Source organism: Cibotium barometz, chromosome 22 (assembly GCF_041138505.1).
Source record: "Cibotium barometz isolate CiBa-2024 chromosome 22, ASM4113850v1, whole genome shotgun sequence".
Taxonomy (NCBI): domain Eukaryota; kingdom Viridiplantae; phylum Streptophyta; class Polypodiopsida; order Cyatheales; family Cibotiaceae; genus Cibotium; species Cibotium barometz.
The window spans coordinates 13,264,920-13,292,095 of NC_141067.1; the positions used below are offsets into that span (position 1 = coordinate 13,264,920).

Sequence of the window (27,176 nt, forward strand, 5' to 3'; positions counted from 1 at the left end):
AAGAGAAGAGAGGTTGGACTTTCCAGCTTCACACTAGCCACCTTGCAACTACAACACCACACGCACCCCCATAACAAAGACCTAGAGGAGCAAGCTACCAATAAAGCCACCAACCCCTTTATAAGCCACCCACAACACTGTCACACCAACCCACAGAGTCGGTGCAACCAAAAGCAACCAGTTAGTACAAAAACACCCAATGCTAGCAACAAGGAAAATGCACTACCACAAAACAAGGAAAATGCACTACCACAAAACAAGAAGCCACTATCTAAAAGAAGATCGCATATGGCCATCTTTTAGCGGTATTCAATGCAACTCTATCATCCAGGCACTTCTCGACAATTGGTAAGTTTAGGTAAACTCTTCACCCTCCTTTTATTTCTTATTTGTGATCCCCATCACTAAGTGAGTAGAGTGATCCCAACGTAGAGTAGAGCTAGTATAGGTGGGATTGTTTGGAGATACATCACTAAGATAGTCCAATTGCCAAACCACTTTCATAAGTCTCACACAAAGTCCTACTAAGGCTAAACCCAAACATGCTATCACTTATAATAACCAAGCCCTAGAAAGTTTTTGGTGTGTTGTATTCTTCCGCCTTCACTCACATCCTTTTGCCATCGGCACTTCGAAACTTTGACCTACATAGTCCCATTAGGAGAAATATGGACTCTCTTTTTTGCCCCTTAAGGAGTGAATAAACAAATATAGGCCTAACCAATGAGAGAGCTGGGATTCCAGATTCATGTAACATGAATCTTTTAGCCACATCTTGGCCCAAATCTTCCCTCAACAATAAAATAAGGGGAAATGTGGTGAATACAATGCTGTCACTTCTTGAAGGTTTGTGACTTGAATTTTCATTTTCTTTTTTTTAAATGTTTGACTTTTCATGTCTCCCCTTTTCAGTTTTCCCCTCTTTCTTAGGCGGAACTCAAATTTATCATGTCTCTTTCCCCACTTCTTCTTTCCTAACGAAATTTTATAGCCTCATTGTTGCTTGCCCTATCTGTAACCTTGTGAAATTTCATTTCATCTACACAATTACAGCGTGAGTTTCACATGTTTTATGAGAGCAGAGCTTGTTCTACCAAAGCCCTGAGATTTTCTTCACAAAACTTTACAGGTATATTGTTCTCTTCCATGGATGTTCTATGGTGAAGTTTTATCTCGTTTGGACAAAACCTGTGCAAGTTATGTGCATTCTCTGACATAAGCTTTCTTTTGTTTTGGTACTCTAGGAGTCTCTTACGGTCAGGAACACAATGATCTTTTAAACACTGAACTTCTTCTTTAACATCTTAGGGTTTCTCTGTAAACAAAGTTACAGGTATGTTGTCTTGTTTTTTTATTGCTCCATAGTTAATTTTCATCTCGTTTGGACAAAATGTATGTAAGTTATATGCATACTGAGCTTTCTTTTGTTTTTGTACTCCAAGAATCTCCGAGGGTGAAGAACAATGATTTTTTAAAAACTCAACTTCTTCAACATCTTTGGGCTTCTCCGCAAAGAGAGCCATAGGTATATTGTCATTTTTTAATGTTGCTCCATGGTTAACCTTCAACTCATTTGGACAAAGCCTATGTAGGTCATATACATGCTTTGACCTGAGTTTTTTCTTTTTTTTTTGTACTCCAGGAATTTGTCAATCAAGGAGCAATGGTCTTGTTATAAGTTAACTTCTTGAACATCTCTAGGCTTCTTTGTGAAAAGAATTACAGGTACAATGTTTTTTGTCAAAAATTTCTCCATGGTTAAATTTCATTTCATTTGGAGAGAACATTCACAAATTACACACATTCTGAGTTGAACTACCTATTACTATTGTATCTTAGGCCTCCATCTCAATGAGATACACCTATTATCCATCTCAGTGAGATACACCTATTATCCAGAAATCAGTTTCTTTTCTTACAGCCTTATGATTGAGGGCTACAAAGATTCTTAGGTACGTTGCTCTCTACAGGGATTTAATGTGAAATTTTGTTTCACTTGCAAGGTTTTTTAATGAATTATTGTTGTTGTAATTCATTAAAAAAACTTACTGAAACAAAATTTCACATTTAATGAATTATTATTATTGACATCTAGGTAGGATCGATGGAAAGAAATATCTAGTGTAGATTTGAACATTAAGTTTGTAATGTTAATACATTCTTATATTTATAATCCAAAATTATAATGCTATGAATAAGAAAAGATTGTGTTAGTTTATGATCTCGTTAGGATAATTTTTTTTACATTCTCGAACCATAAAATAGCATGAGATAGTATCAGAGCTATATTACATAATATGTTTATAGTAATAATTTTATATATAGATAAATTTACTTACATGTAATAATAAAATCACATAAAAACATGCTGATAGGTAACTTTTGTATTTGGTTATTATAGATGTCTTCACGGAGGAAAAACATCAGTAACATACTTGTAGTGGAGGTCTTCACAACAGGAAAGATAGTGGCGGTAATTGGATTTGTGATAAGTACTATAAGTTGGATTGGATTTTGATGCGCCCAAGTACTCGAGGGAGTTTTAAGGTCAAGCGTAAGGATGTTGTAGACCCCAGCAAACATTGGAAAGGTAGAATTTTAGAGTTCAAAAAAGTATTTAATGGAACAAGTACAGTAACAGAAGTGTTGATCCAACATGTTTATACACACAAACAAATATCTGTACACGATGAGAACTACATTGAAAAGTTTAAAAAAAACAGTAAGTTTTTAAATTTTATCATTGTTTGTTCTTTTGCATCAAAGTTGTCTTTAAAAAATCTTTGCATTGTTCTAATTCAATATTATTTTACTGAGACAGCTCTATATCCATCAACTTTGCATGAATGGCAGAATGTGGAATGTTTGAGCAGCAAGATACATGTTTCGCATGAAGATATAGGTTCTTTGATCCATGATAATAACTCTGCAAGTCAACTTGCAACTCAAAATATCTTTTTTTATAATTCATTGTATGTAGTAGAAAGCCAGAGATTGCAGCATATCCCATTGCCGCCACTGTCTAGTGGTGAATGGTTGATTGTTGGTAGCTTGGAGTTGTTAGGAGCATGTAAGTCTAAGATAAAATCTGACATCAATAGTGCTATGAAACCCACCACAGGCTCCAAACATGTGCATCTTAGTTGGTTTATTCCATTCTCATTGTTCGCACATTTGTTTGGTTCATGTGATGTTCTGAAGAAAACAAAGATTACTTATCAATGCAAGTGTCCATCCGAGGAATGGATGAGTGAGCCATTGGTTGAGCCTTGGCGAGTCAAAAGAACACATTTTGATGAGATGATTGAGTGCAGAATCAACCAATCTAATCTTAGTAAATCTTTTTTACTATTTTTTATGCCTCGATTTAATTGACATAGGTATTGCTTAGATAAACTATTGTGTTAGTCACATTTACTTACCATTATTTTTGTGTTGATTATAGGTATTTCATTGCTAGACAAACTCTGTGGATTCGCTTTCGATATAGAAGATGGTGAATTTTGCAAGGGGAGTGGATCAGCTTGGATCAAGATACCCGAGATGAGACACATATAGCTCTCATAGATGTGGTTATCTTGTGGAATGGTCATAATCCTTTTGTAGTCAGCGCTCGCAGAGAGTCATTGCCCCATTTTTTTTCTGAGATAAGAAATCCAATTAATGTCCAATGAGCCCCTGTGCAACTTCTATTTCAAGTTAGATAATAGAAAAGTCAGGACTCATAGAGTGAGTAATCCGTGACATGTAAGCAATGTGCTTCTCCACATATCCTTGAGATAGTGGAATCCTTGAGATAGTGGAATTCTTGCATTTGCCAAAGTATGACATCACTGAGATGAGGAGTTTGAGTGCTTGCAAGAAAGCCTTTTTTGTCCTTAACCCGAATACACAGTACCTTCCCAGGAGGGAGACGAGGGCGGCTTGATTGCAGGAGCAGACCTGCATGCTCCATTAAAGCGGCAGATAGATGATGCAAAGAAGGTAATTTTTTCGGTTTTCAATGCAACTTGACCAGCAGAGCCTCTAGGGCATCGGGACCCCCCCATCAAATTTTACCGGCATCATCGGGCCCCCAGAGTAGCCCTGGTCGGAGGCTCACATCTAGGGGCTTGAATCTGCAGATTCAGGCCCCCAGACGACGGGAGCCTCCAGCCAGGAATGCTCTGGGGGCCGAATGCTAGCAAAATTTGATGGGGGGGTCCCGATGCCCTAGAGGCCATGCTGGTCAAGTTGCGTCGAAAACTGATGTATATATCTTTAGCACACTCCATGCACACTCCATGCATAGTGAGTCTGATACTGAACATTATCTATATAGATGAGTTTTCATCCAGGCAAGGTGGCCGATCTGGTGGTTAAGGAAGGATGCAGGACTTGGCATTGAAGGAGTACATTGGACAGCTTGTCAACGACATTGTTGTATTTCATAAGACACGCTCTCCTTCTTTTGCTGAGAACTTCTGGAAGTTGAGGGCACTAACAAAGGTTGGGCCCTTCAAGACCATCCTGACCAACTCTAGCTCGGAGAAAGTAGTGTTTCTTCGACGTTCGAAGCTGCTCTACTTATTCACAAATACTAGGTCTGCCCACTCTTCTCCATGGTGGCCCATGGCATGGTTGTTGGTGTTGAAGATCCCACTGTAATTAGGGAGGAGCTACAGGGGCAAAATGTATTGATTCCTATGATTAAGAATAGCTCTGGCCATGGGGAGCCTAGCTCCAAGAAGCCTAGGAGAGAGTAGATGTACTTATTGCCTGATGATATCTCTTTACCGATGTAATGCACTTTGTAATCTTCTCTTGAAGCAATGAAAATGGATGTTTTTTGGATTTGCGTGCAATGTAGTTTGTGATACGTGCCGTTTATTATTGTTTTTTATTTGAATGTAATGTTTATTTATCGAATTTATATGCAACATGATTCGTACCCTCCTAAATTTAATACGTAGTGCTTTATCGAATTCATGCGCAACATGTATTCGTCCAAATGCATGTAAGGATAACTCAAAGAAATAAATAAAATAAATATCAAGCGACTAAACAAAAATAAGATGCACCTAAAAATTTGTATTCATATTCATAGCAATGTACATGGGATCCATTACAATAAGGGTTTTACAAAATCTCTTCAGAATCTACATTCCACATATGTCAAAGTAGTACACCCCTATCGTACTTGATCTCTGCTGGGACTATCCCTCCATCGCTGAAAGTACCTCACTATGCATAGATCCCTATCGTCGGTGATGGCGACCTTCCTTGCATGCACTACTGCATACACTGAGTCTTCGAACAAGTCAATGAGGAAGGCTTCAGTAGCTTCTTGTAGTGCAAGGAGGGCCTGGGCAGTCCAGCGATTGGGTTGTACCATGCGTGATCTATCTGGGAAGTTCCTCCTGCTATTCCTAATCAGTATACGCTCCATAATCTCTCGCACCAGCTTCTAGAATAAATCCTTTGGTATTAGGAGGTACGTGGTCTTCTGGTAATGGCGGATCTCTTGAAGAGCCACTATGCCTGGCCTCCATCGACGCTTGCGATGCTGGCATGGTGGTGGCGGCGGTGGATGTGGTGGTGGTGGTGGTGGTGGTGGAGCTGGGGGAGGTTGCCTCTGCATGGGATTTCTAGGGGGGAATCTTCGGGCCGCTTGCTTGGTGCGTGCCATGTCTTCCAAGAGTGAGAACTCAAAACTCAAAACTCAAATGTGTAAAATGAGGTGAAACTTTCAACTTATAGCCAAACTTTTTAAAAATCCATAAACTTGAATTAATGTATCCAGGCTTTGAAAAAATATAAAGAGTGATCCAATTGACCTGAAACTTTACCTGTGGACTCCTCTAGGAACATCAACCACCCCAACAAAATCTAGCCCCATCAGAAGCCTCTGGGACACCTGTCTGGAGGCTCGCGCGTCTGAGGCCCTGAATGTGGGGATTCAGGGCCCCAGACGTGTCTTAGAGGTTGCTGATGGGGTCAATTTTTTATCATCCATGAGTTTTTATGATGCTCGACATGTGGCTGAAGTTTCACCAAATTCTGATTTATAAAACTGACGGTTCAATCTTGTTTTTCCAAAAGCATTATAACTGGATTATACTTCACTGCTGATAACAAAAAAAATCACCAACGAGTGTGTGCAATTGCATATTAAATGTATTGTCAACCAAGCTACATGAGACATTGGAAACTTAAAAATTCACAAAATATAAAACATGGGTAAAATGGAATTTTGCATATCGGATTTAGTATTTGTGAGATCCCGGTCTCCACCACGCAACAGATTCGGGGTACTAGCAGCGGAAGTAGCACATCGTGCGCGGGTAGGGGTCTCACACTTGAGGCCTCGCCCATGGATATCTGGACAAAAGACTAATCTGCCGGTTTTTCCAAAACCGAACCCGGAAAAACTTCCCTTATCCGGAAAGCACGGGCGATTCCACTAGGATAACTCTTTACTCTAACGTAGTCAAGACCATTAGTGATCAAGTTAATCCGATTGTACCTATAAAGATACTCGGTTAGATCAAGGAAGAAACTTGCACTTGGATCATTGGGATCAACGCTTTTTTCCCCATCAAAGAGGCACAGCCGTTGATTCTTATCCATAGAACAGTTACTGTCCGGGATTTATTTTATCTATCGTAAAAACAAAAGTTTGAGTCTCGATTTATGGATCCATCAGTCCAGCCTAACCCCATCCAGTCCCATGGGTTAGCCAACCGCCCAACCACTGTAGTGATGGGATCCAATTAATAATTTGGTTAGGTTTTGTCCCGGGTACCAAGGAAAAGAGTTCCAAGGCCCCCTAGCCGGAAGTTCATACAAACATAAAACTAGTCATACCACTTACACACCCAATATGAAATTGCCTTTTTCTTAGCATCAACTAGCTTTAAAACAATCCTTTAATAAAACCATTATGTCACTGATGACAATCCTCAAAGTCTCTGGTTGAATCCTTATTTCCAGTCATTCTTTCATCGGTATACTTATGGCATCATTGGCAACCAGAACGCTCACCACCTGTTCTCTCAGGGGCCTTTTCCATAGTTCCTAGCTCATAGTAACTGGCAATATATTCATATAATAGAATGGAATCTCCGTGGAAGATCAGCAAGATCAACCCACAGATCCATATAAAAGAGCCATGGACTCATCTGTTGAGGACCAGCAAGGTCAATCAATCAGATCCATGCCCGGTTTCAGAAAACAACTCTTACTCCTTGTTCCAATATCTTCCACGACGCACGTGTGGGTATCTTCGGCGACCCAGAGCCCGAGCACCGTATGGTCAGCACCCTCTAGGATCCTTCGCAGGTGACCTAGCGCTTCACTCATAGGCCGCTTCCTTGGTCCCTCATCCACCGTACCGGAAGCTCACCATTTAAATCGAACCGAGGCTGGTCAAGACCTCGATCGACCTTACTACGCGAGACGTCCTCCATTGACTCTCCGTCAGCAGTTGCAACTTTATCAGTTCAGTCTTCATGACCTTAATCCTCAAGATGGTCAAAATGCTTCTCCAGCATTCTTGACATAAAACAGTCATTTACAAACAGTCTCACAAAATACAATTTCTATAACGAACTCTTGTCTTTCCATATTATCCACTCTCGGACCACATTACTTATTCCACATTCCATTCAGTGTGTACTCGTTCTCATCCATTCACTCATATAGACTACACATTATCTCACATACATCTTCATTTTCATTATTCTACATACATATCCATGTTCGTACGAACACATCATACATCCAATTTCACATTCATACATACGCATCTACATGCATACATCCACATCCACATCCATACATCCATACCTCCATTTCCACATTCACACATCCACATTCATATTCATACATCCACATTCACATGCATACATCCATTTTCACATCCTCATTCATACATCTACATTCACATACATACATCCACATCCGTATCTACATCCATACTTCCACATCCACCTCTTCATTCACATTCACATCCATACATCCACATCTACATACTTACATCCATACATCCACATCTACATACATACATCCATTTTCACATCCTCATTCATACATCCACGTTCACATACATACATCCACATCCGTATCTACATCCATACTTCCACATCCACCTCTTCATTCACATTCACATCCATACATCCACATCTACATACATACATCCACATCTACATACTTACATCCATACATCCACATCTACATACATACATCCATTTTCACATCCTCATTCATACATACATCCACATCCGTATCTACATCCATACATCCACATCCACCTCTTCATTCACATTCACATCCATACATCCACATCTACATCAACATTCACATTCATACATATACATCTACATGTATACATCCACATCACATTCATACAACCATATTACATCCATTCTCGTCCTAACACATCCCATATACATCTTAACACATCCTAACTCATCTTAACACATTCTATTACATCTCATACACATCTTATCACATCTTTTTACATCTCATACACCTCTTATCACATCTTATCACATCTTTTTACATCTCATACACCTCTTATCACATCCTATCACTTTCCATACGCATCTTATCAAATCTTATCACATCTCATACACCTCTTATCACATCTTATCACATTTCATATCTTTTTTTAAGAGAATTCTTATATTTGATATAAGATTTCTCTACACATTTATTTATACATAAATTCCATTTAAGGAGACTAACACTTTCGAAATTAAAATCAATCTTTTATGCATCTTCTTATGCATAAATTCAATTTGGTAGAAAATTACACTTTTAGAATAAAAGAATTTCTCTTATGCATCTAAGTTATGCATAAAATCCATTTATGAGGAAAATCACACTTTTAGTATAAAAAGAATATCTTTTATGCATACCTATATGCATGAAATCCAATATGATAAAAGTAACACTCTTACAATAAAATAATCAACTTTTATGCATACCTCTATGCATGAAATTCAATTATGATAAAAGTCACACTTTTATAATAAATAATCAACTTTTATGCATACCTCTATGCATGAAATCCAATATGATAAAAGTAACACTTTTGATATAAAAAAATTTTCTTTATGCATACTTCTATGCATGAAAATTAAAAATGATAAAAGTAACACTTTTGATATAAAAAATTTTTCTTTATGTATACTTCTATGCATGAAAATAAAAAATGATAAAAGTAACACTTTTGATATAAAAAATTTTCCTTTATGCATACTTCTATGCATGAAAATAAAAAATGATAAAAGTAACACTTTTGATATTAAAATTTTTCCTTTATGCATACTTCTATGCATGAAAATTAAAAATGATAAAAGTAACACTTTTGATATAAAAAATTTTCCTTTATGCATACTTCTATGCATGAAAATTAAAAATGATAAAAGTAACACTTTTAATATAAAAATTTTCCTTTATGCATACTTCTATGCATGAAAATTAAAAATGATAAAAGTAACACTTTTAATATAAAAGAATTTTCCTTTATGCATACTTCTATGCATGAAAATTAAAAATGATAAAAGTAACACTTTTAATATAAAAAATAATTATCCTTTATGCATACTTCTATGCATGAAAATTCAAATTTGATAAAAGTAACACTTTTATGTTAAAATAATAATCTTTTATGCATAGCTCTATGCATGAAAATCAATAATGCATAATATAAAAATCAATTTCTCTATGATTACAATGAATATCTTTCAATTAATCTAGGATGATAATTCCTAGAATATGGTAGGAAGTCCTCTTTTTATGCTTTGAATGAAATTATTTTATGCATAATTTATATAAAATTTTTGCCATAGCTCCGCTGCTATGACTGATAAATCTCAATTTTTCTAAGGGATAAAGCTTATTATTAAGGAAATAATTAAAATGATCTCTAATTGGATCATTAATCCATAATGGATTGAATCATCAATATACATAAACTAAAAGCATAGAAATAAGCCATTAATTTGGCCTCAAGCATAGCTTAATCTTGGGTTAAGGAAAAGCTTTATGAAAAGCTTGATTTGGATTGAGAATAGGTCATGAGTATGACCATTTCTTGAGTGAGAGAGAGAAATTACCTAAAAACCATTAGAATTTAAACATAAATGAAAATTAACTTCAATAGCATTTATTAAATTATGTAACTCTTCACTACTATTCACCAATTAACTTCAATAGCATTTAAAAAACCATACCAATTAAGCTTCTCAAGCTTGAGAGGGGTTGAGAAGAGAGAAACATTGAGAAATTATAGAAAAGATCAATATTCACTAATTACCTTACAAATTGCTTGATTCTTTGTTCACGGTAGAGGCCCCCAACCAATCAATTGGTTAAGTATGTTGATGGAGCCACTAATGGGGATTGAAGAAAGAGGGAAGCTCCAAAAATTAGTGAATTATTAAATGAATTCACAGTTCTTGGCTTAGGTGGAGTAGAGAAACGATGCAGAAACACTATATATTTTTCAACAATGGGGAGGCTTCTATTTATAGAAAAAATTGAGCTCTTAACCAAACAAATTGATTCTAGAATTTTCCAAATCAGTTTGGTCACTTTTTTGACCATTTTTAGGTTAGTTAAGCTAACTTTTTGGAACTAGACTTGAATTAGGAGAGAGGAGAGATGAAATATCTCAATTTTTATGAGTTTAAAACTCATTCAAGCATGTGAAATATGCACCTCCTTTAAAGAACTCCCCTTCCTTACATATGTGTCATAATGGAATCATTTTAATATTGCTCCTAGTTTTTTTTTACTAATAAACCTTGTACATTTTCAACTCTTCATCTTATGTGAAATATGCACCTCCTTTAAAGAACTCCCTTTCCTTACATATGTGTCATAATGGAATCATTTTAATATTGCTCATAGTTTTTTTACTAATAAACCTTGTACATTTTTAACTCTTCATCTTATGTGAAATATGCACCTCCTTTAAAGAACTCCCTTTCCTTACATATGTGTCATAATGGAATCATTTTAATATTGCTCATAGTTTTTTTACTAATAAACCATGTACATTTTCAACTCTTCATCTTATGTGAAATATGCACCTTCTTTAAAGAACTCCCTTTCCTTACATATGTGTCATAATGGAATCATTTTAATATTGCTCATAGTTTTTTTACTAATAAACCATGTACATTTTCAACTCTTCATCTTATGTGAAATATGCACCTCCTTTAAAGAACTCCCCTTCCTTACATATGTGTCATAATGGAATCATTTTAATATTGCTCATAGTTTTTTTACTAATAAACCATGTACATTTTCAACTCTTCATCTTATGTGAAATATGCACCTTCTTTAAAGAACTCCCCTTCCTTACATGTGTGTCATAATGGAATCATTTTAATATTGCTCATAGTTTTTTTACTAATAAACCATGTACATTTTCAACTCTTCATCTTATGTGAAATATGCACCTCCTTTAAAGAACTCCCCTTCCTTACATGTGTGTCATAATGGAATCATTTTAATATTGCTCATAGTTTTTTACTAATAAACCTTGTACATTTTCAACTCTTCATCTTATGTGAGCATTTACTCATTTTTGGGTATCTTCTTTTACAAATTGGATTTATCTCCTCCCTACACATGGATTGATGCTATTGGCCCGTAGGAACCTTAATTGGACCATAATCCAAAAATTTCTGAAAATCTAGACCCTTAGGCTAAGGTCCTTTATACCCATTTCCAATTAATTTCAATTGCACATTGGAAAGTTCTTTTTGAATTTCTGTTTCAGGGGAACTTATTTTAATAAAATGAGATAATTTTTTATCCAAAAATATTAAAAATCTGAATATTCTCTTTCTAGAATATTTTCTCTCTCTAAGTTAAAACAGTTAGAAACAAGTCTTTTATATATCTGAAGAGGGATTGATTACAGGGGAAGATGTTGGACATTTTGAGAGGCTGGGGAGGAATCTTACATTCTCTCCCACTTGAAAAATGCGAGATGTCCTCATCTCGCAAACTTGGGATAATTTCGCAAGATGCACGAACATGAGACTTAGAGAAAAATTTAATTAAGATTAACTACCAATTAAAAAAAGTCTCAAAAAGAGTAAGGGTCAAGACAAGAACAAGATTTAAACTTTATTCATTCTTGGAACATATACAGTAAAGATAGAAGAACTCTTTACACTTCCATAAGTCCGTCCATCATATGATCACAAAAAAAGCACTCACAAGCTGCGCATGTATAGGGTAACTCATCCATGGGAATGATTCTGCTCGTTATTGCCGCACCTATCTCAGTGGTATGAGGTGATCTAACAAAAGGACCTCTGAGAGGCAAGCCAAAAATGGGGTAAAGGCATATCTTCTGATGAGGAAGAAAACACGCCAGTAAGAAGACCCGCTCAGAAAACCCAAGATGTCTTGATCTCATGACGCAGTAGTATCGGGGACCCAAACCCAAGGCTTCAATAACCATGGCCAAGCGGACATTGTTACGAAAGTGCTGCTGACCCCAGGGTGTTACCCTAGTTATGTTTTGATAGGTCCGCCATTTGGTCTGAGCTACAGAAGTTCCCAAGTGAGGGAAAAGTGAGCGCTCATACTGTTCTATAAACTCCTTCTTCACAGACTCACTTGCGTCTTGAAGGTGAGAAATCATCATGGATAAAACTAATTCTTGTTGCTAAGCCATAAAGGAGATTAAGAAGAAAGGAGATCGATGGGAGTAAGATTACTGTGAGCGAGAAGTAAAAGTTATGACTTATATAAAAGAAGGAGCTAGCGTAACTTAGAAGCCAACGGTATCTTGTCACTGAAGTTTTACCGTCTTTCCATGATTTGGGTTTGGCACATTTTCTATAGAAGGCATTAAGAACTTTGAGATGAGGAGATAAAAGAAACTTGTAGGCTAAGTCACCTACTTTCATTGAATTCAGATAAGGCTCACAATATCTGGGGGATAACTTCTTATACTCCCCTAGAGATAAAGAAATTCTTTTGGTCCGTATTCAATTGAAGACTATAACTGCTTCTTTGATTTCTCTGACTGTCCTCTTCTTATCCGTATATTGTCTCTGTCAATCCTAGGCAGCGTTTATATCTTTATGAATTGCTTGCATCTGATGTTCTAAGTCACCATCTGGACCCTAATCAATGGGTCGGACCTGGTTAATGGAGTTAAGCAATCTTGTCTGAGATGGACCCTGATTAGATTGGTATGAAGGAATTGGTCTCTGAATTTGGGTTCTAGACTTCCTTGTGCCCTTTCCATGGTAGGAGTCAGGCCGTCTTTTAACTGATGACTAAAACCTTGGCATCCAAAATACCGGTTCTCACTTCTGAACTCATCGTTCTGAATCCTTAAAACAAGCGGGCTCCTGGGAAGGTATTCTGGGGAAAGTGTCTTCCCTTTTTAAACAGAATCTTTCTTTTATTTTAGAGAGAGAATAATTATAAGATCAGAAAGGGAGATTCTTACTCCTGTATACCTCTAAGGCTGGGGCAGGAATCTTACATTCTACCCCACTTAAAAGGTGCAAGATGTCCTCATCTCGCAAGTAGAGGACAACTCTTTTGCTTAAGATCCAATTTATTCTGGGGTTACTTATATCCCGGTCAACCCAACAGAATATGGGGATAAATATCCCTTATATAGAACTCATCATTAAATAACAATTCATTTAGATCATATCATTCATATCTTTAACACGATAATGGTCCATTAGACCGAAAAATTTCCTTCTGAACATTCCTCCACGGAATTTAAGTTAAGCAAGTTCTCAATTTGTCATCCCTTAACTTGATCTACAGTCTCAAGTATTAACAGTAGCAATTTGACAGCACAATCCACTAATCTCATAGTGATTTGCTGAATCATTTGTTGGCTATATATAGAATGTCTCTATATATATAGCCCTAGGATCTCCTCTATATATACTCATCTATTGTGTGTATTCCACACACTTTGGGGTTTCAGTCTCTATGTCTCGTCTCTCTCTTCCTCTCACCTCTCGTCTTCCCAACATGGTATCAGAGCGTGGTTGCTTTTTCACTATGAAAAGCATTCGTTTTCGGCTTCGTGCGGCTCCGCAGCAGCGCAGCGCGCGCAGAAAAATCTGCAATTCTGCGAAACGTAAAATCGCCATAATTTTCTGCTCCGGACTCGAAATTTAGTGTTTTTGAAGTCATTTTGGGGGTATATGGTGCGTTTCCGAGCTGTCTAGCATATCAGATTTATCAAATTCTGCACCGATTGTAATCTGCAGCAATCTGCAGCAGCAGACTGATAGCAATCTTTTGACTGTTGGCTATCAAAACTTCTGTCTGGGCAAAAGAAGATAAGTGATTTCGTTTTCTCAATCTTTACAATGATTTATTGCTTGATTATGTGTATGTTTTGCATGAGAAAATTTTTAGAGAAGATCTCGTTATCCCTTCTATGTATGATGTTCGTATTAGATAGAGATTTGTGAAACTAATAAAATATTTCATGAGCATTGATTTTCATGGTTACATGTTTCGTCGATGATGGTTAACTATGTTTCCATGGATCGTATCCATGATGCCATGGTGCTGTTCCGTGATGTTGGTTAGATGATGGTTACATGTTTCATCGATGTTGGTCATTCCAAGCTACATGTTTCGTTGATGTTGGTTCACTTGGCTAATCTATATTGGTTGATTGTGTTTCCACAAGGATTTTATCCATGATGCCATGGTGTTGTTCCATGATGATGGTTACATGTTTCATCCATGATGGTTGACTACGTTTCCATGGATTGTATCCATGATGCCATGGTGTTGTTCCGTGATGATGGTTACATGTTTTGTCGTCGTCGATGATGGTTGACTATGTTTCCATGGATTGTATCCATGATGGTTGACTATGTTTCCATGGATTGTATCCATGATGGTTGACTATGTTTCGTCGTCGTCGATGACTATGTTTCCATGGATTGTATCCATGATGCCATGGTGCTGTTCTGTGATGATGGTTACATGTTTCATCGATGTTGGTCATTCCAAGCTACATGTTTCGTTGATGTAGGTTCACTTGGCTAATCTATATTGGTTGATTGTGTTTCCAAGGATTTTATCCATGATGCCATGGTGTTGTTCCATGATGATGGTTACATGTTTCATCAATGATGGTTGACTATGTTTCCATGGATTGTATCCATGATGCCATGGTCATTGGATGCACTGTGCCTTGGCTTTGGCTCATCAGATTGACTAGGTTTATTTAAGTCTATCAATGTCTTTTGTGGTCGACAATGCAACCATGCAGGCCTAAACGGCTATAATGTTGGTCAAGTCTTGGAATTCAATCTATGGCAACTAACAAGAAATTCCGTCGAGCATATTTCCCGAGAGGTTTGATTTCTCGTCCTTATGAGGTTTATGTTCACGTCATGTCATCCTGACTACATGTCAGAGGTTTGATTTCTTGTCCCGTCATCTTACGAGGTTGGTTTACGTTCACGTCATGTCATCCTGACTACATGTCAGAGGTTTGATTTCTCTTCCCGTCAGAGGTTTGATTCCTCGTCCTATCAACTTATGAGGTTTATGTTCACATCATGTCATCCTGGCTACATGCTGCCTACGGATGTCAAAGGTTTGATTTCTCGTTCTGTCATCTTATGAGGTTTACTATCCTGATTGTGAATATCCCGTCAGCTTATGAGGTTTATGTTCACGTCATGTCATCTTGACTACATGTCAAAGGTTTGATTTCTTGTCCCGTCATCTTACGAGGTTGGTTTACGTTCACGTCATCTTACGAGGTTGGTTTACGTTCACGTCATGTCATCCTGACTACATGTCAGAGGTTTGATTTCTCTTCCCGTCAGAGGTTTGATTTCTCGTCCTATCAACTTATGAGGTTTATGTTCACATCATGTCATCCTGGCTACATGCTGCCTGCGGATGTCAAAGGTTTGATTTCTCGTTCCGTCATCTTATGAGGTTTACTATCCTGATTGTGAATGTCACACGTTTGATTTCTCGGCCTATCATCTTATGAGGTTTACTTTCAAGTACATCATGTCAGAGGTTTGCCTTTTCGTCCCGTCAGAGGTGTCTACATCCTAATTATTGTTTCATGTCAGAGGTTCGTTTTTTCATCATGTCTGGTCATCCTACCTATGGGGATGGCAGAGGTTTGATTTCTCGTCTTGTCATCTTATGAGGTTTATTTTCATATCATGTCATTCTGGAGGTTTGATCCAAGTTATAGTTGTCTCATTATCTTGACTCATAATATTGGAGGTTTGATCTTATGTCATAGATTTTTCCCATGGCAAAGATATGATTCTAGCTTTCCATGATATCCTTACTAACTAGAATGAGTGTCATTTTCTATTTTAGTGTTTATTGACAAGTAAATCTTCCAAGTCAACTTCTCCAAGTAACTAGATTCTCTTACCAAATCTAGGTCATTTAACATTGATTGGATGATCTTCCACAAGTTGACATTGCCATGCTTGTCCTTGCAAATGGACTATACTCCTAAGCAACCATATAATAGATATCTTTATGTCTATTTCTTTGTGTACATCTTTTTGTGTACATCTCATATTTCTATAACAAAATTATGGTTTTCCATTTGTTATGGAGACTTCTTCCATATTACAGGGTTTATGGATCAGGATTGTATGTGGATATTGTTGAGCTTCAATATAGAGAAGAGACTACAAAAATATTATTTGGCATCGTCACACGAAGATAGACTCGCACCCAACCTACATGAATGGATCAAGACAACATGAAGATGGATGACGATGACTCCTTTAAAGCCTTCATGGCTATTGTACACATAGTGATGAAGTATATATGGGAGTGATGTAGCCTTCTTGGCTATTGTATATATGGGAGTGATGTAGCTCCTTTGAATAATACTTTGTAACTATAAAATAATTTAATATAGCGGTAGGTGTATATAGAGCTGTGGGTTTTTCCCTTGAGCCCCCAAGGGTTTTTTCATCCACAGTTAGAGACCCTTCTTTGAGTGGGGGTGTTGGCTATATATAGAATGTCTCTATATATATAGCCCTAGGATCTCCTCTATATATACTCATCTATTGTGTGTATTCCACACACTTTGGGGTTTCAGTCTCTATGTCTCGTCTCTCTCTTCCTCTCACCTCTCGTCTTCCCAACATCATTTTCATCATTTATCATTACAGGGACTCGTCCCATTCATCCACATTGTGGTTTCGCTCAGCTTATTACATTTCAACCCATTTTCAGGGATCATCATTTTTCAATCAGAATCCAAATCAATTCATCAGTTCCCAAACAGAATTAAAAATCATATCAACCACATTCGAAATCATCATCTGGATAGCATTAACGCTTATAATTTCAAGTCTTAGATTTACTCGTATATACTGTCGGTAAAGAGCTGCAGTTATATCCTCGGTATATACGGATAGTCATGATACTCGAAACTATAAGATAAATACCATCATGTCTAGGTCTCAAGCAAGTCAGGGTTCCATATGATTGCGGTACTTCCATTTGAAGACCCAATTACTAATTTATGAATTTTCAGATTGAATATCAATTTGTATGAATTATATCACACAATTACAACCTTTTTTTTATTCTTGATAAATTTTTGATATATTTGGCTTCTCGGTTGATCCTCATTAACCAAAAAGCTCTGATACCAACTGTGAGATCCCGATCTCCACCACGCAACAGATTCGGGGTACTAGCAGCAGAAGTAGCACATCGTGCGCGGGTAGGGGTCTCACACTCGAGGCCTCGCCCATGGATATCTGGACAAAAGACTAATCTGCCGGTTTTTCCAAAACCGAACCCGGAAAAACTTCCCTTATCCGGAAAGCACGAGCGATTCCACTAGGATAACTCTTTACTCTAACGTAGTCAAGACCATTACTGATCAAGTTAATCCGATTGTACCTATAAAGATACTCGGTCAGATCAAGGAAGAAACTTGCACTTGGATCATTGGGATCAACGCTTTTTTTCCCATCAAAGAGGCACAGCCGTTGATTCTTATCCATAGAACAGTTACTGTCCGGGATTTATTTTATCTATCGTAAAAACAAAAGTTTGAGTCTCGATTTATGGATCCATCAGTCCAGCCTAACCCCATCCAGTCCCATGGGTTAGCCAACCGCCCAACCACTGTAGTGATGGGATCCAATTAATAATTTGGTTAGGTTTTGTCCCGGGTACCAAGGAAAAGAGTTCCAAGGCCCCCTAGCCGGAAGTTCATACAAACATAAAACTAGTCATACCACTTACACACCCAATCTGAAATTGCCTTTTTCTTAGCATCAACTAGCTTTAAAACAATCCTTTAATAAAACCATTATGTCACTGATGACAATCCTCAAAGTCTCTAGTTGAATCCTTATTTCCAGTCATTCTTTCATCGGTATACTTATGGCATCATTGGCAACCAGAACGCTCACCACCTGTTCTCTCAGGGGCCTTTTCCATAGTTCTCAGCTCATAGTAACCGGCAATATATTCATATAATAGAATGGAATCTCCGTGGAAGATCAGCAAGATCAACCCACAGATCCATATAAAAGAGCCATGGACTCATCTGTTGAGGACCAGCAAGGTCAATCAACCAGATCCATGCCCTTGATATGTTTATGGATTCTGAGGCTCGGACTATTACGGTAGAAATTGGACATCATCAGGTCATGGGGGTACAGCTAGATGGAGGAGCTACGGTGAATCTCATGACTGAACACACAATGGAAGAGTTGGGCCTAAAGGGTTTAGAGCCCACAAATATCATGTTGCGACGAGTAGCAGATCACCGTCGAGTGAAACCATTAGGTCTGCTTCAAGGAGTAAAGACTATAATAGCTGGATTGGAGTTTTGCATTACCTATCTAGTAGTGCGACCGCATTCCTATGGTGCAGCGTTTCCAATCTTGGTAGGACGACCTTGGTTAGTACAAGCTCGATGTGTTCAAAAGTGGCATAAAGGGATAATAACCATAGGTCCACGCACGGATAGAGTTCAATTGAGGGTTGTGTCTAAAGAATTCTTGAGGGAGTTCACTAAACCACCTTCTACAACCGAAGAAATGATGGGATATGGAAGTGATACATCCGTTGGTGAGGAAGTAGTCCAAGAACGCATTAAATAAAGATAAGTATGCTCGTTTTCTTCAAAATGGGTATCAAATGCAAATGGTTGATACGGATGAGCCTATAATGCAAAAGAGAGAGTGCTCTAACTTTGCTTTGGATGCCGGTATGGGAGAATATCGAGTGCATTTTTCTTCAGAGAATGACTCTGACAATGACATTACTGATTGGTTGTCATCACCAGAGGAGTGTGTAGTGGATTGCTTTTGCATGGATACAATCAACCAGAGGAGAGCAGACGATGGGGATAAAGCAAGGCACCAAGAGTTATATGCCCTTATTGAGAAATTGCAAGAGCTGTTAGAGCTAGAACGAGTTTTTTCTAGTGAGTCGATGGACGCATTATTAAAGAAGGTGAAGCTGCTAGAGGAAGATAAGGGACGAGCTGAGATAAAAATTAGACATTTTCAAGATTTGACCTTGCAACTTGAAGAGTGCCGTCATGAAGAAGAAACTTCTTGGGAAGCCTTACTTCGAGAAAAAGATCGTGAGATTGGTCGTTGTCGACAAGAACTCAAATATAATGCGAGGTATACTTGAAAGTTGCTCAGAGAATGTGAGAGATATAAGCAAAAAGATAACAAGAGTGAGGATGGCTCGTCGTTGCAAAAGATGAGTAGAAGGAAAAATAAGTCATTTTCCAGAGAGTTCTTGGAAACACAATACAATGAAACAATAGGAGGTGATGGAGGAGAGTTCAATGATTGGACTGATTCCAAGATGATTGAGGTAGTGAGGGATGCTTTTATGGTCGAAATTGAGGAGCCTATCAATGATGAAGAGGGAAATAGACCCTTTAATGGTGATACCTTATACCCATGAAAGTCTTGTAAGTGCTCATTCTTCGCATGAAGAGGAGGAGGAGTGTAACACCAAGCAAAAGTTTCTAGAAAATGTTTGTTTCAAAGTGAGAGACCATCCACCTATACAAGCTAGATCTCGTCGACGATCAGCCTTTGTTTCTGATGCATTAGAAATTACTCAACGCTGGGAATTTGAAGAGGGAAAATGCTTTACATTGGGGAGTCAATTGCAAGAACGAACCTTAACTAGATTGAGAGAGGTTCTACAAACATACAAACATGTCTTTGCTTGGTCCTATAAAGACTTGCAGGGAGTGAAACCTGAGATATGCCAGCATTACATCGATTTAGAGCCAAACGCTAGGCCGGTATGCCAACATCAAAGGCGCACAAACCCTGTCTATGCAGAGCTTGTGAAAGCAGAAATAACAAAGCTGTTAGATGCGGGTTTCATTTATCCTGTGGCATATAGTGAGTGGGTTTCCCCAATTGTAATTGTTCCAAAGAAAAATCGTAAGATTAGAATTTGTGTGGATTATCGAAAGCTAAATGATAAGACTAAGAAGGATCACTTTCCATTGCCTTTCACTGATCAAGTTCTAGACCGAGTAGCAAGGCATAAATTGTATTCCTTCTTAGATGGTTTTAGCGGTTATAATCAAATACAAATCCACCCATATGATCAACCAAAAACCACTTTTACAACAGAATGGGGAACTTATGCTTATCGAGTGATGCCATTTGGATTATGTAATGCTCCATCTACTTTCCAACGGGTGATGATGGCTTCATTTCAAGAGTTTTTACAAAAGTGGATGGAAATCTTTTTGGATGATTTTTTAGTTCAAGGGGATGAGGAGGATATGCCTGAGAAGTTGGCTAAGGTCTTTGATCGTTGTCAGCAAACCGGTATTTCCTTGAATCCGGAGAAATGTGTTTTTGGCATTAAGAAAAGAAATTTTGTTAGGTCACGTGATTTCATCTGAGGGCATTACCGTGGATGATAGTAAAATCAATAAGATATGTGATCTGCCTGCTCCTACAACCATGAAGCAATTACGAGGGTTTTTGGGACATGCTAATTATTATCGCCGATTCATATTGAATTTTGCTTCGGTGGTAAACCCTTTAACTACTCTTCTTCGGAAGGATGTACCCTTTGAATGGTCACAAGATTGTCATGAGGCTTTTGATACGATCAAAGATCGATTAATAAAAGCACCAGTTTTGATACCCCAGATTGGTCTAAACCTTTTCATATTCATGCAGACGCTCCACACACAGCTGTAGGAGCAGTTCTTTGTCAAGCAGACGATAAGAAGGTAGACTATCCGATTTATTATGCGAGTCGCAATTTGACAGAGACAGAGAGAAATTACACTACAACGGAGAAGGAATGTTTATCCATGGTATTTGCCGTGAATAAATATCGACATTATTTATTGGGCAAGTTTTTTATAGTTTATGTGGATCATCAAGCACTAAGATACCTTTTGAACAAGATAGATCTGGCGGGGCAAGTAATTCGATGGATGTTACTTTTTCAAGAGTTTGATTTTGAGGTGGTTACTCGTCCTGGAAAATCTCATGTATTGGCGGATCATCTTTCTCGGCTTTTGACTGAGGATATTGAGGAGGGAGTGGATGATGAATTGCCTGATGCGGCATTATTTTTGATCGATTGTACACTTCCTTGGTTTGCGGATATTGCAAATTTCTTGAGCACTGCTCATTATCCAGGAGGCGCCAGCAAGTATGAAAAAAAGAAAATTTTATTGCAATCTCGCCACTACACCCTCTTTGGTGGTTATTTGTATCGTTATTTTCCTAGGGAGGGGGTGTATCGTCGTTGTGTGTGAGAGGATGAGATACCTTCTATCTTACATGCACTTCATGATGAGCCATGTGGAGGTCATTTTGCGGGGGAATTAACCGCTCGCAAAGTATTGCTAGCAGGGTATTGGTGGCCAACTGTTTATAAAGACTCTTTCGAGCATTGTAAACGTTGTAATAAGTGTCAACGGGTTGGTCGACCCACACCACAATTTGCGACCCCTTTAAATCCAATCTTGGCTTTAAAACCTTTTGAGAAATGGGAAATTGATTTTGTGGGTCCGATTGATCCACCCACTCGTTATCGATCCAATCGATACATTCTTGTGTGCACGGATTATGTGACCAAGTGGGTTGAAGCTAAACCTTTGAAAACGGATAGGGCATTGGATGTCGTCAAATTTTTATATGAAAATATCATTACTCGTTTTGGTTGTTCGTTGGAGTTGGTGAGTGATTGTGGTTCTCATTTTTTAAATGAAACCATTACGAAATTAACGGAACTTTACAAAATCAAGCATCGAAAATCCACTCCGTATTATCCTCGAGCTAATGGTCAAGTGGAGGTGACCAATCGAATACTGGGAACGATTTTAACCAAGATAGTATTGGAAAATCGACGCAATTGGGATGAGCGATTGTTTGAGGCTTTGTGGGCATACCGTACCACATTTAAGGTTACGACTCAAAATACACCTTTCACTCTAGTGTATGGTACAGAAGCAATTTTCCCAATAGAGAAGGAAATACCCACATTACGCGTTGCCTTGGAATCTCGACTAGGTGAGAAGGAATCTTTAGAGGCTCGATTACTGGCCTTGGTGAGGTTGGATGAGATACGTTTAACAGCTCTGCAAAATGTTGAGGCGATGCAACACAAACGAAAGGCTTGGCACGATCGTCACATTAAGGTGAGGGAGTTTCAAAAGAATGATCAGGTTTTAGTCTATGACAATCGATATTATAAGCTTCCTGGCAAATTACAAATGAGGTGGTTAGGCCCTTTCAAGGTGTTAGAGGCCTTTAATAATGGTTCTTTGATTGTCCAAGACCCTGATGCTATAATAGCTCCTTTTCGTGTTAATGGTCTTAGGGTGAAACATTATTTTGTTTAAGTTGGTAATTACGTGGGTCAAGTTGGTTCATTGTATATTTTTCACATGAGTTTTGCTCTTTATTATTTTGTGTTGTTTTGATGGGATTGGTGGGTTTATCTGGTTTTGGTGCGATCGATTCGATCTTCTTTCATACAAGTGGTATACAGGTGGTATGGAGTTTTCTCTCAATGCTTTGTTTTATTTTCTTCATCCTTATGTGGTTTGGTTTGGGTGGGATGGTATTTTAGCATTAGTTGTAGACCCTGATTGGGTTGATGAGTTGGAGTGGTTGTTTCGGTGGTTGGCTACCGGGGAATCTCTTCCAATTGCCGAGAGCGACTTTGGTCGCATGGCCCAATCTTTGGCCGTTATTGCACCAGAGATTTTTGGTTCAAGTGTGGACACCTTAACTGATGCGTCCGATGATTCTTCGGATGATTCTTTTCATCCTGAAGATGTTGTGGTAGACTATCTTGATGAGGAGGATAAGGATGAGGGTTTGGGCTTTGGCCTCCCTCATGGCTTGTATCGGATACTTCTACCTAGAGAGAGTAGTTTTGTTTCGAGAGCTGTACTTTTGAACGAGACAGAGGGCCATGGGGTGACACCTCAACTTTTGCCTTTTGGTGTAGTGAATGCGCCTGTGAGTTTTCGCACCGTTTTTTCTGAGTCCCATGATGTCAATTAGTTTTGTTTTTCTTATTATTTATTTCAAAAAAAAAACTTTAAAAAGAAACAATTGTTTTGTTTGTGTGATTTGTTATGTGTTTTTGTTGTTTGTTTTGGTTTGCATGTGGATTGGTTTCTTGTGTTTGTTTGTTTTCAATTTTAGGTACATTATGTTTCTTGGAAGTTGTAAGCTAATTGTTTGAATGGTTAGTATGTGCAGATATGGTATTTTGTTTGTATTTTTGCATTGCTAGGTGCAAGGAGATGGGGGAGTAACTTGGGAACAATGATATCATAGTATTGAAGATTGTTTCTGGACATGCAATTTTTGCTACTCAGAGGATATGCAGTGTTCCATAGGTGTATTTTCTCCAATATATATATTTGGTTATTTTTTGGTATCACTTGCATGGTGTGTGTAATAATGGGGATTGTGAGTTGTGTTAATCCAGTTGCAATTGCTTGGTACTTGACTTATATGATTCTTTCTTTTGGAAATATTTGGGGTTTATTAGTCAAGGATACTAATTCTATGAGTTCTTGCTGAGCTCTGTAGTAGAAATTGGTCATTACCACATTCATCTTAACTAGGCATGTGCTGCATTGACTATATTTTTTCTCTTTAATGGTAGGTAACAGCTTGGAAGTGCTTAAGAACTCTAGTGGAAGGAACTTTTATCCCTTATTCCTGGGTTATAATGACCATAATAGTCTCGATTTTCATGATGAGCCTGGGGAGGGTTTTCAAATCATTGCCTTTAAAAAATGATGAAAAAAAAGAAAAAAGAGAAGAAAAAAAGAGAAAGGAATAAAAATAAAAATTCAAATGTATGTATGTGGTATATGTGGTCTATCGCCTTAATGGTTCTTGGTAGGTGAGGAGAGTCATGCTGGCAGGGTTGTCAGTACTCTAAACCGATGCCTTGGGCTATTTTGGGATAGCCATCGTCATGTGAGCTTGGTAGGTTCTTGGAGTCAACCTAGCCGGGTGGCAAGGCTTGAGAATCGCAACCTAGTTTCATATGGGCTGGTTGCCATTGTGGTGTGCATTTGGAAAAAAAAAAATCAAGCGAGAAAAAATGAAATGAGAAAGGCATGGTTCTGATATAAGGGAATTACAATCAGGCAATGACTCCCATGGTTAGTTGTGCTACTATTGTCTTTATGAAATATGGAAGTGAGTGGAAGGTAGTTTTCCTAGAGTTTTGTAGTTATGGATGGGTTGTTTCCTATTTGTTAAAGTGGAAATATTATAGACATAGTGAGGATGTTGTGGTAGTTGCTAATTTTTACTGTTTCTTGGGATTTGATGTTTGCTTAATAAACCTTTTTGGTTTATCTATTGGTTATTGTTATATAAGTTCTTGCAGTGGTGTTTGCAACTTGGATTTTCATTCACTCATTTATGTGTGCTGATGTGAAGGTGTTGAAGGTTTGTTTTTGTTTTTGTTTGTTTGTTTGGTACGGTATAATTCTAGTGTATGGTTGGTGATTGTTTCAGAGTGATGAAGTGGAGATGTGATGCTAGGTAGTGATGGTGATGAAGTTAAGTGTGGGGGAAGCTGTAAAGTGAAGTTGCTGCTGTGTTCGCGAGGACGCTCACATTTCAGTGTGGGGGGAAATGATGACCCCTGGATCGAAGCTACTTTTAGCAATTTTTAGGGTTTAAATAGGGTCAATTATAGTCATTTTGGATGCATTTCCATAGTATTTGAAAGCATGTGTGTGTGGAATGTCATGGTATTTGCATGCATCATGATTGTCGATGTTGTCCATTGGTGTATGCACATTGCATGGGAATGGTGACAATTAACATTGTTTTCTACATAAAGAGGAGGTTGTATGTAAGTGGGTAGAGAGAAGAGAGAGATCGAGGGGGAGAGAACGAGGGTTAGTATGATGAGTTTCGAGCTCAAGCTTTGAGGATGGTTAGGTGGGAACGCAAGTTTGGAGACCTTAATGTGGTTACAAATGAAAAGTTTCAAATTAAAAATGGAAGGGTGGGTAGTTTTAGCACCCGTTGGTACCCGCCGACCTCTTGAGAGCATATAAGAGAAAGAGAGAGGGAGAGTTTCTTTCTCTGGCTAACGTGAAGAACAGGAGGAGGAGGAGGAGGAGGAGGTAAGCCTGTTTGTTTGTTGTTGTTAATGTATGTGTGTGAACTCTGTACATAAAGAGAGAGAGAGAGAGAGTATGGGTGTGTGCGTGTCTTGTATGAGAAAGAGAGAGAGGGTGCCACTCGCGTAGACAGAAGGAGGAACAGCATGTAGGCCTGGCGCCTGCACGTAGAAGGTGGCGGGAGGCCTCTGTGGTCGATGTGAAGGGGAGGCTGCCATGGCCCAACGCTAGCCTATGCATTGTGAGGGCACAGGAGAAGACGGCTAGGCTAAGCCCAATGGACGGGGCTGGCCGACTCTGGAAGGCAAGCGTGCGCTTGGAGAAGAAGGGAGGCCAAGTGCGCTTGAAGTAGCTGGGCTGGCCGTTTGTAGACTGGAGACGACGATGGAGAGTTCGGCATCACAAGCTTAACAGGCTGACTGGCGGGTGATGAGGAGGCGCCTTGCGTGGGCAAGCTTGGCACCCTGTGTGCTCCATGGAGAGGGCCACATGGCTGTTTAGTGCCGAGGAGATGGCAAGCCTCTCAACCCAAGGGGCCGGTGCGTGCACAAGGAGGAGACCCACAATAAAGTCACACATGGTGAGCCAGGTTGATGGCAGGCATAAGCCGTGTGCCACATAGAGAGCCGACCTTGGAAGGTTAAGGTCGCATGGCCATGTGCTAGCCACGCACGGTGAGCATGGACCATGGAGCAAGCGCATAGCCTTGACGGAGCTGTGTGCGGAGGTAGTCATGGAGTTGGCTGCCAGTGTGCCATAGGCCATGGAGAGGCAAGTCGCCTTCGTTAGAAGGCGGTCAGTCATGTGTTATGGGTGGACCTTTTAAGGCCGCCGTGCCATGGATCAGGCCGAGTCACAAAGGCTGATGGTGTGTCAACAGGGAGAGGCCGCATGGCTCAATGAGGCCGTGTCTTGGAGCCGACCAGCATACACATGGACAAGGTACCATAATGGCGGACCTTGGCCACACTACTAAGGGGGATGCTCATGAAGAGAGCAAGCACACACCTAGGAAGGCCACCCATGGTAGACTGTGAGAGAGAGAAGAAACGTGTGTGTGCATGTGGGAGGTCTCCATGCTCTCAAGCTAAAATGAGGAGAGAGAAGGTGGGGAACCATAGCAAGTAGAGGAGACATTGTGTGTGGGTAGAAGAAGAAGGAAAGAAGAGAGAGGGCAATATGGCTGCGCTTTGTGTGTACATGCAAAATAGGAAAGAGAGAGAAAGATATTTGATCACTTTGACATGGTGCATACTTAAAAGTAAAAGCATAAGAGTGTGCGAGAATGTATTAGATTGTGTGCATTATTCTTGTGTTTGTGTTTCAGGAGGAGAAAGAGAAAGAAAGAAGAAGAAGAAGAGAGTTCACGAGAATAGTGAGTAGAGAGAGAGAAGAAAGAAAGAAAGAGTTTTGAAGTGTGAAAGAGAGAGAGTCAAGAGTGGAGTGAAGTGAAGATTAGCCAAATGTTGAATGCAGTGATGCTGTTTTGCAGATTGACTGAAACATGGAAGTGTTGGAA

The 27,176-nt window shown here is 38.8% G+C and overlaps 1 protein-coding gene across 1 annotated transcript; it reads right to left on the reverse strand.

Annotated features, from left to right (window-relative positions):
• Window positions 1-5,170: 5,170 nt before the first annotated feature.
• Window positions 5,171-5,668, reverse strand: LOC147626310 (uncharacterized). The gene is made up of 2 exons (XM_086816785.1): window positions 5,478-5,668; window positions 5,171-5,408 (listed from the first exon to the last, which is right to left on the reverse strand). Exons 1-2 carry the CDS (start codon window positions 5,666-5,668, stop codon window positions 5,171-5,173), a joined length of 429 nt encoding a protein of 142 aa, XP_086672911.1.
• Window positions 5,669-27,176: the final 21,508 nt, after the last annotated feature.

Bases quoted from the DNA above. Each gene is read 5' to 3' on its own strand.
- LOC147626310 (XM_086816785.1), bottom strand. From the start codon at position 5,668: ATGGCACGCACCAAGCAAGCGGCCCGAAGATTCCCCCCTAGAAATCCC. The intron at 5,409-5,477 runs GTACCTCCTAAT...TATACTGATTAG, and splicing joins CGCCATTACCAGAAGACCAC to GAATAGCAGGAGGAACTTCC.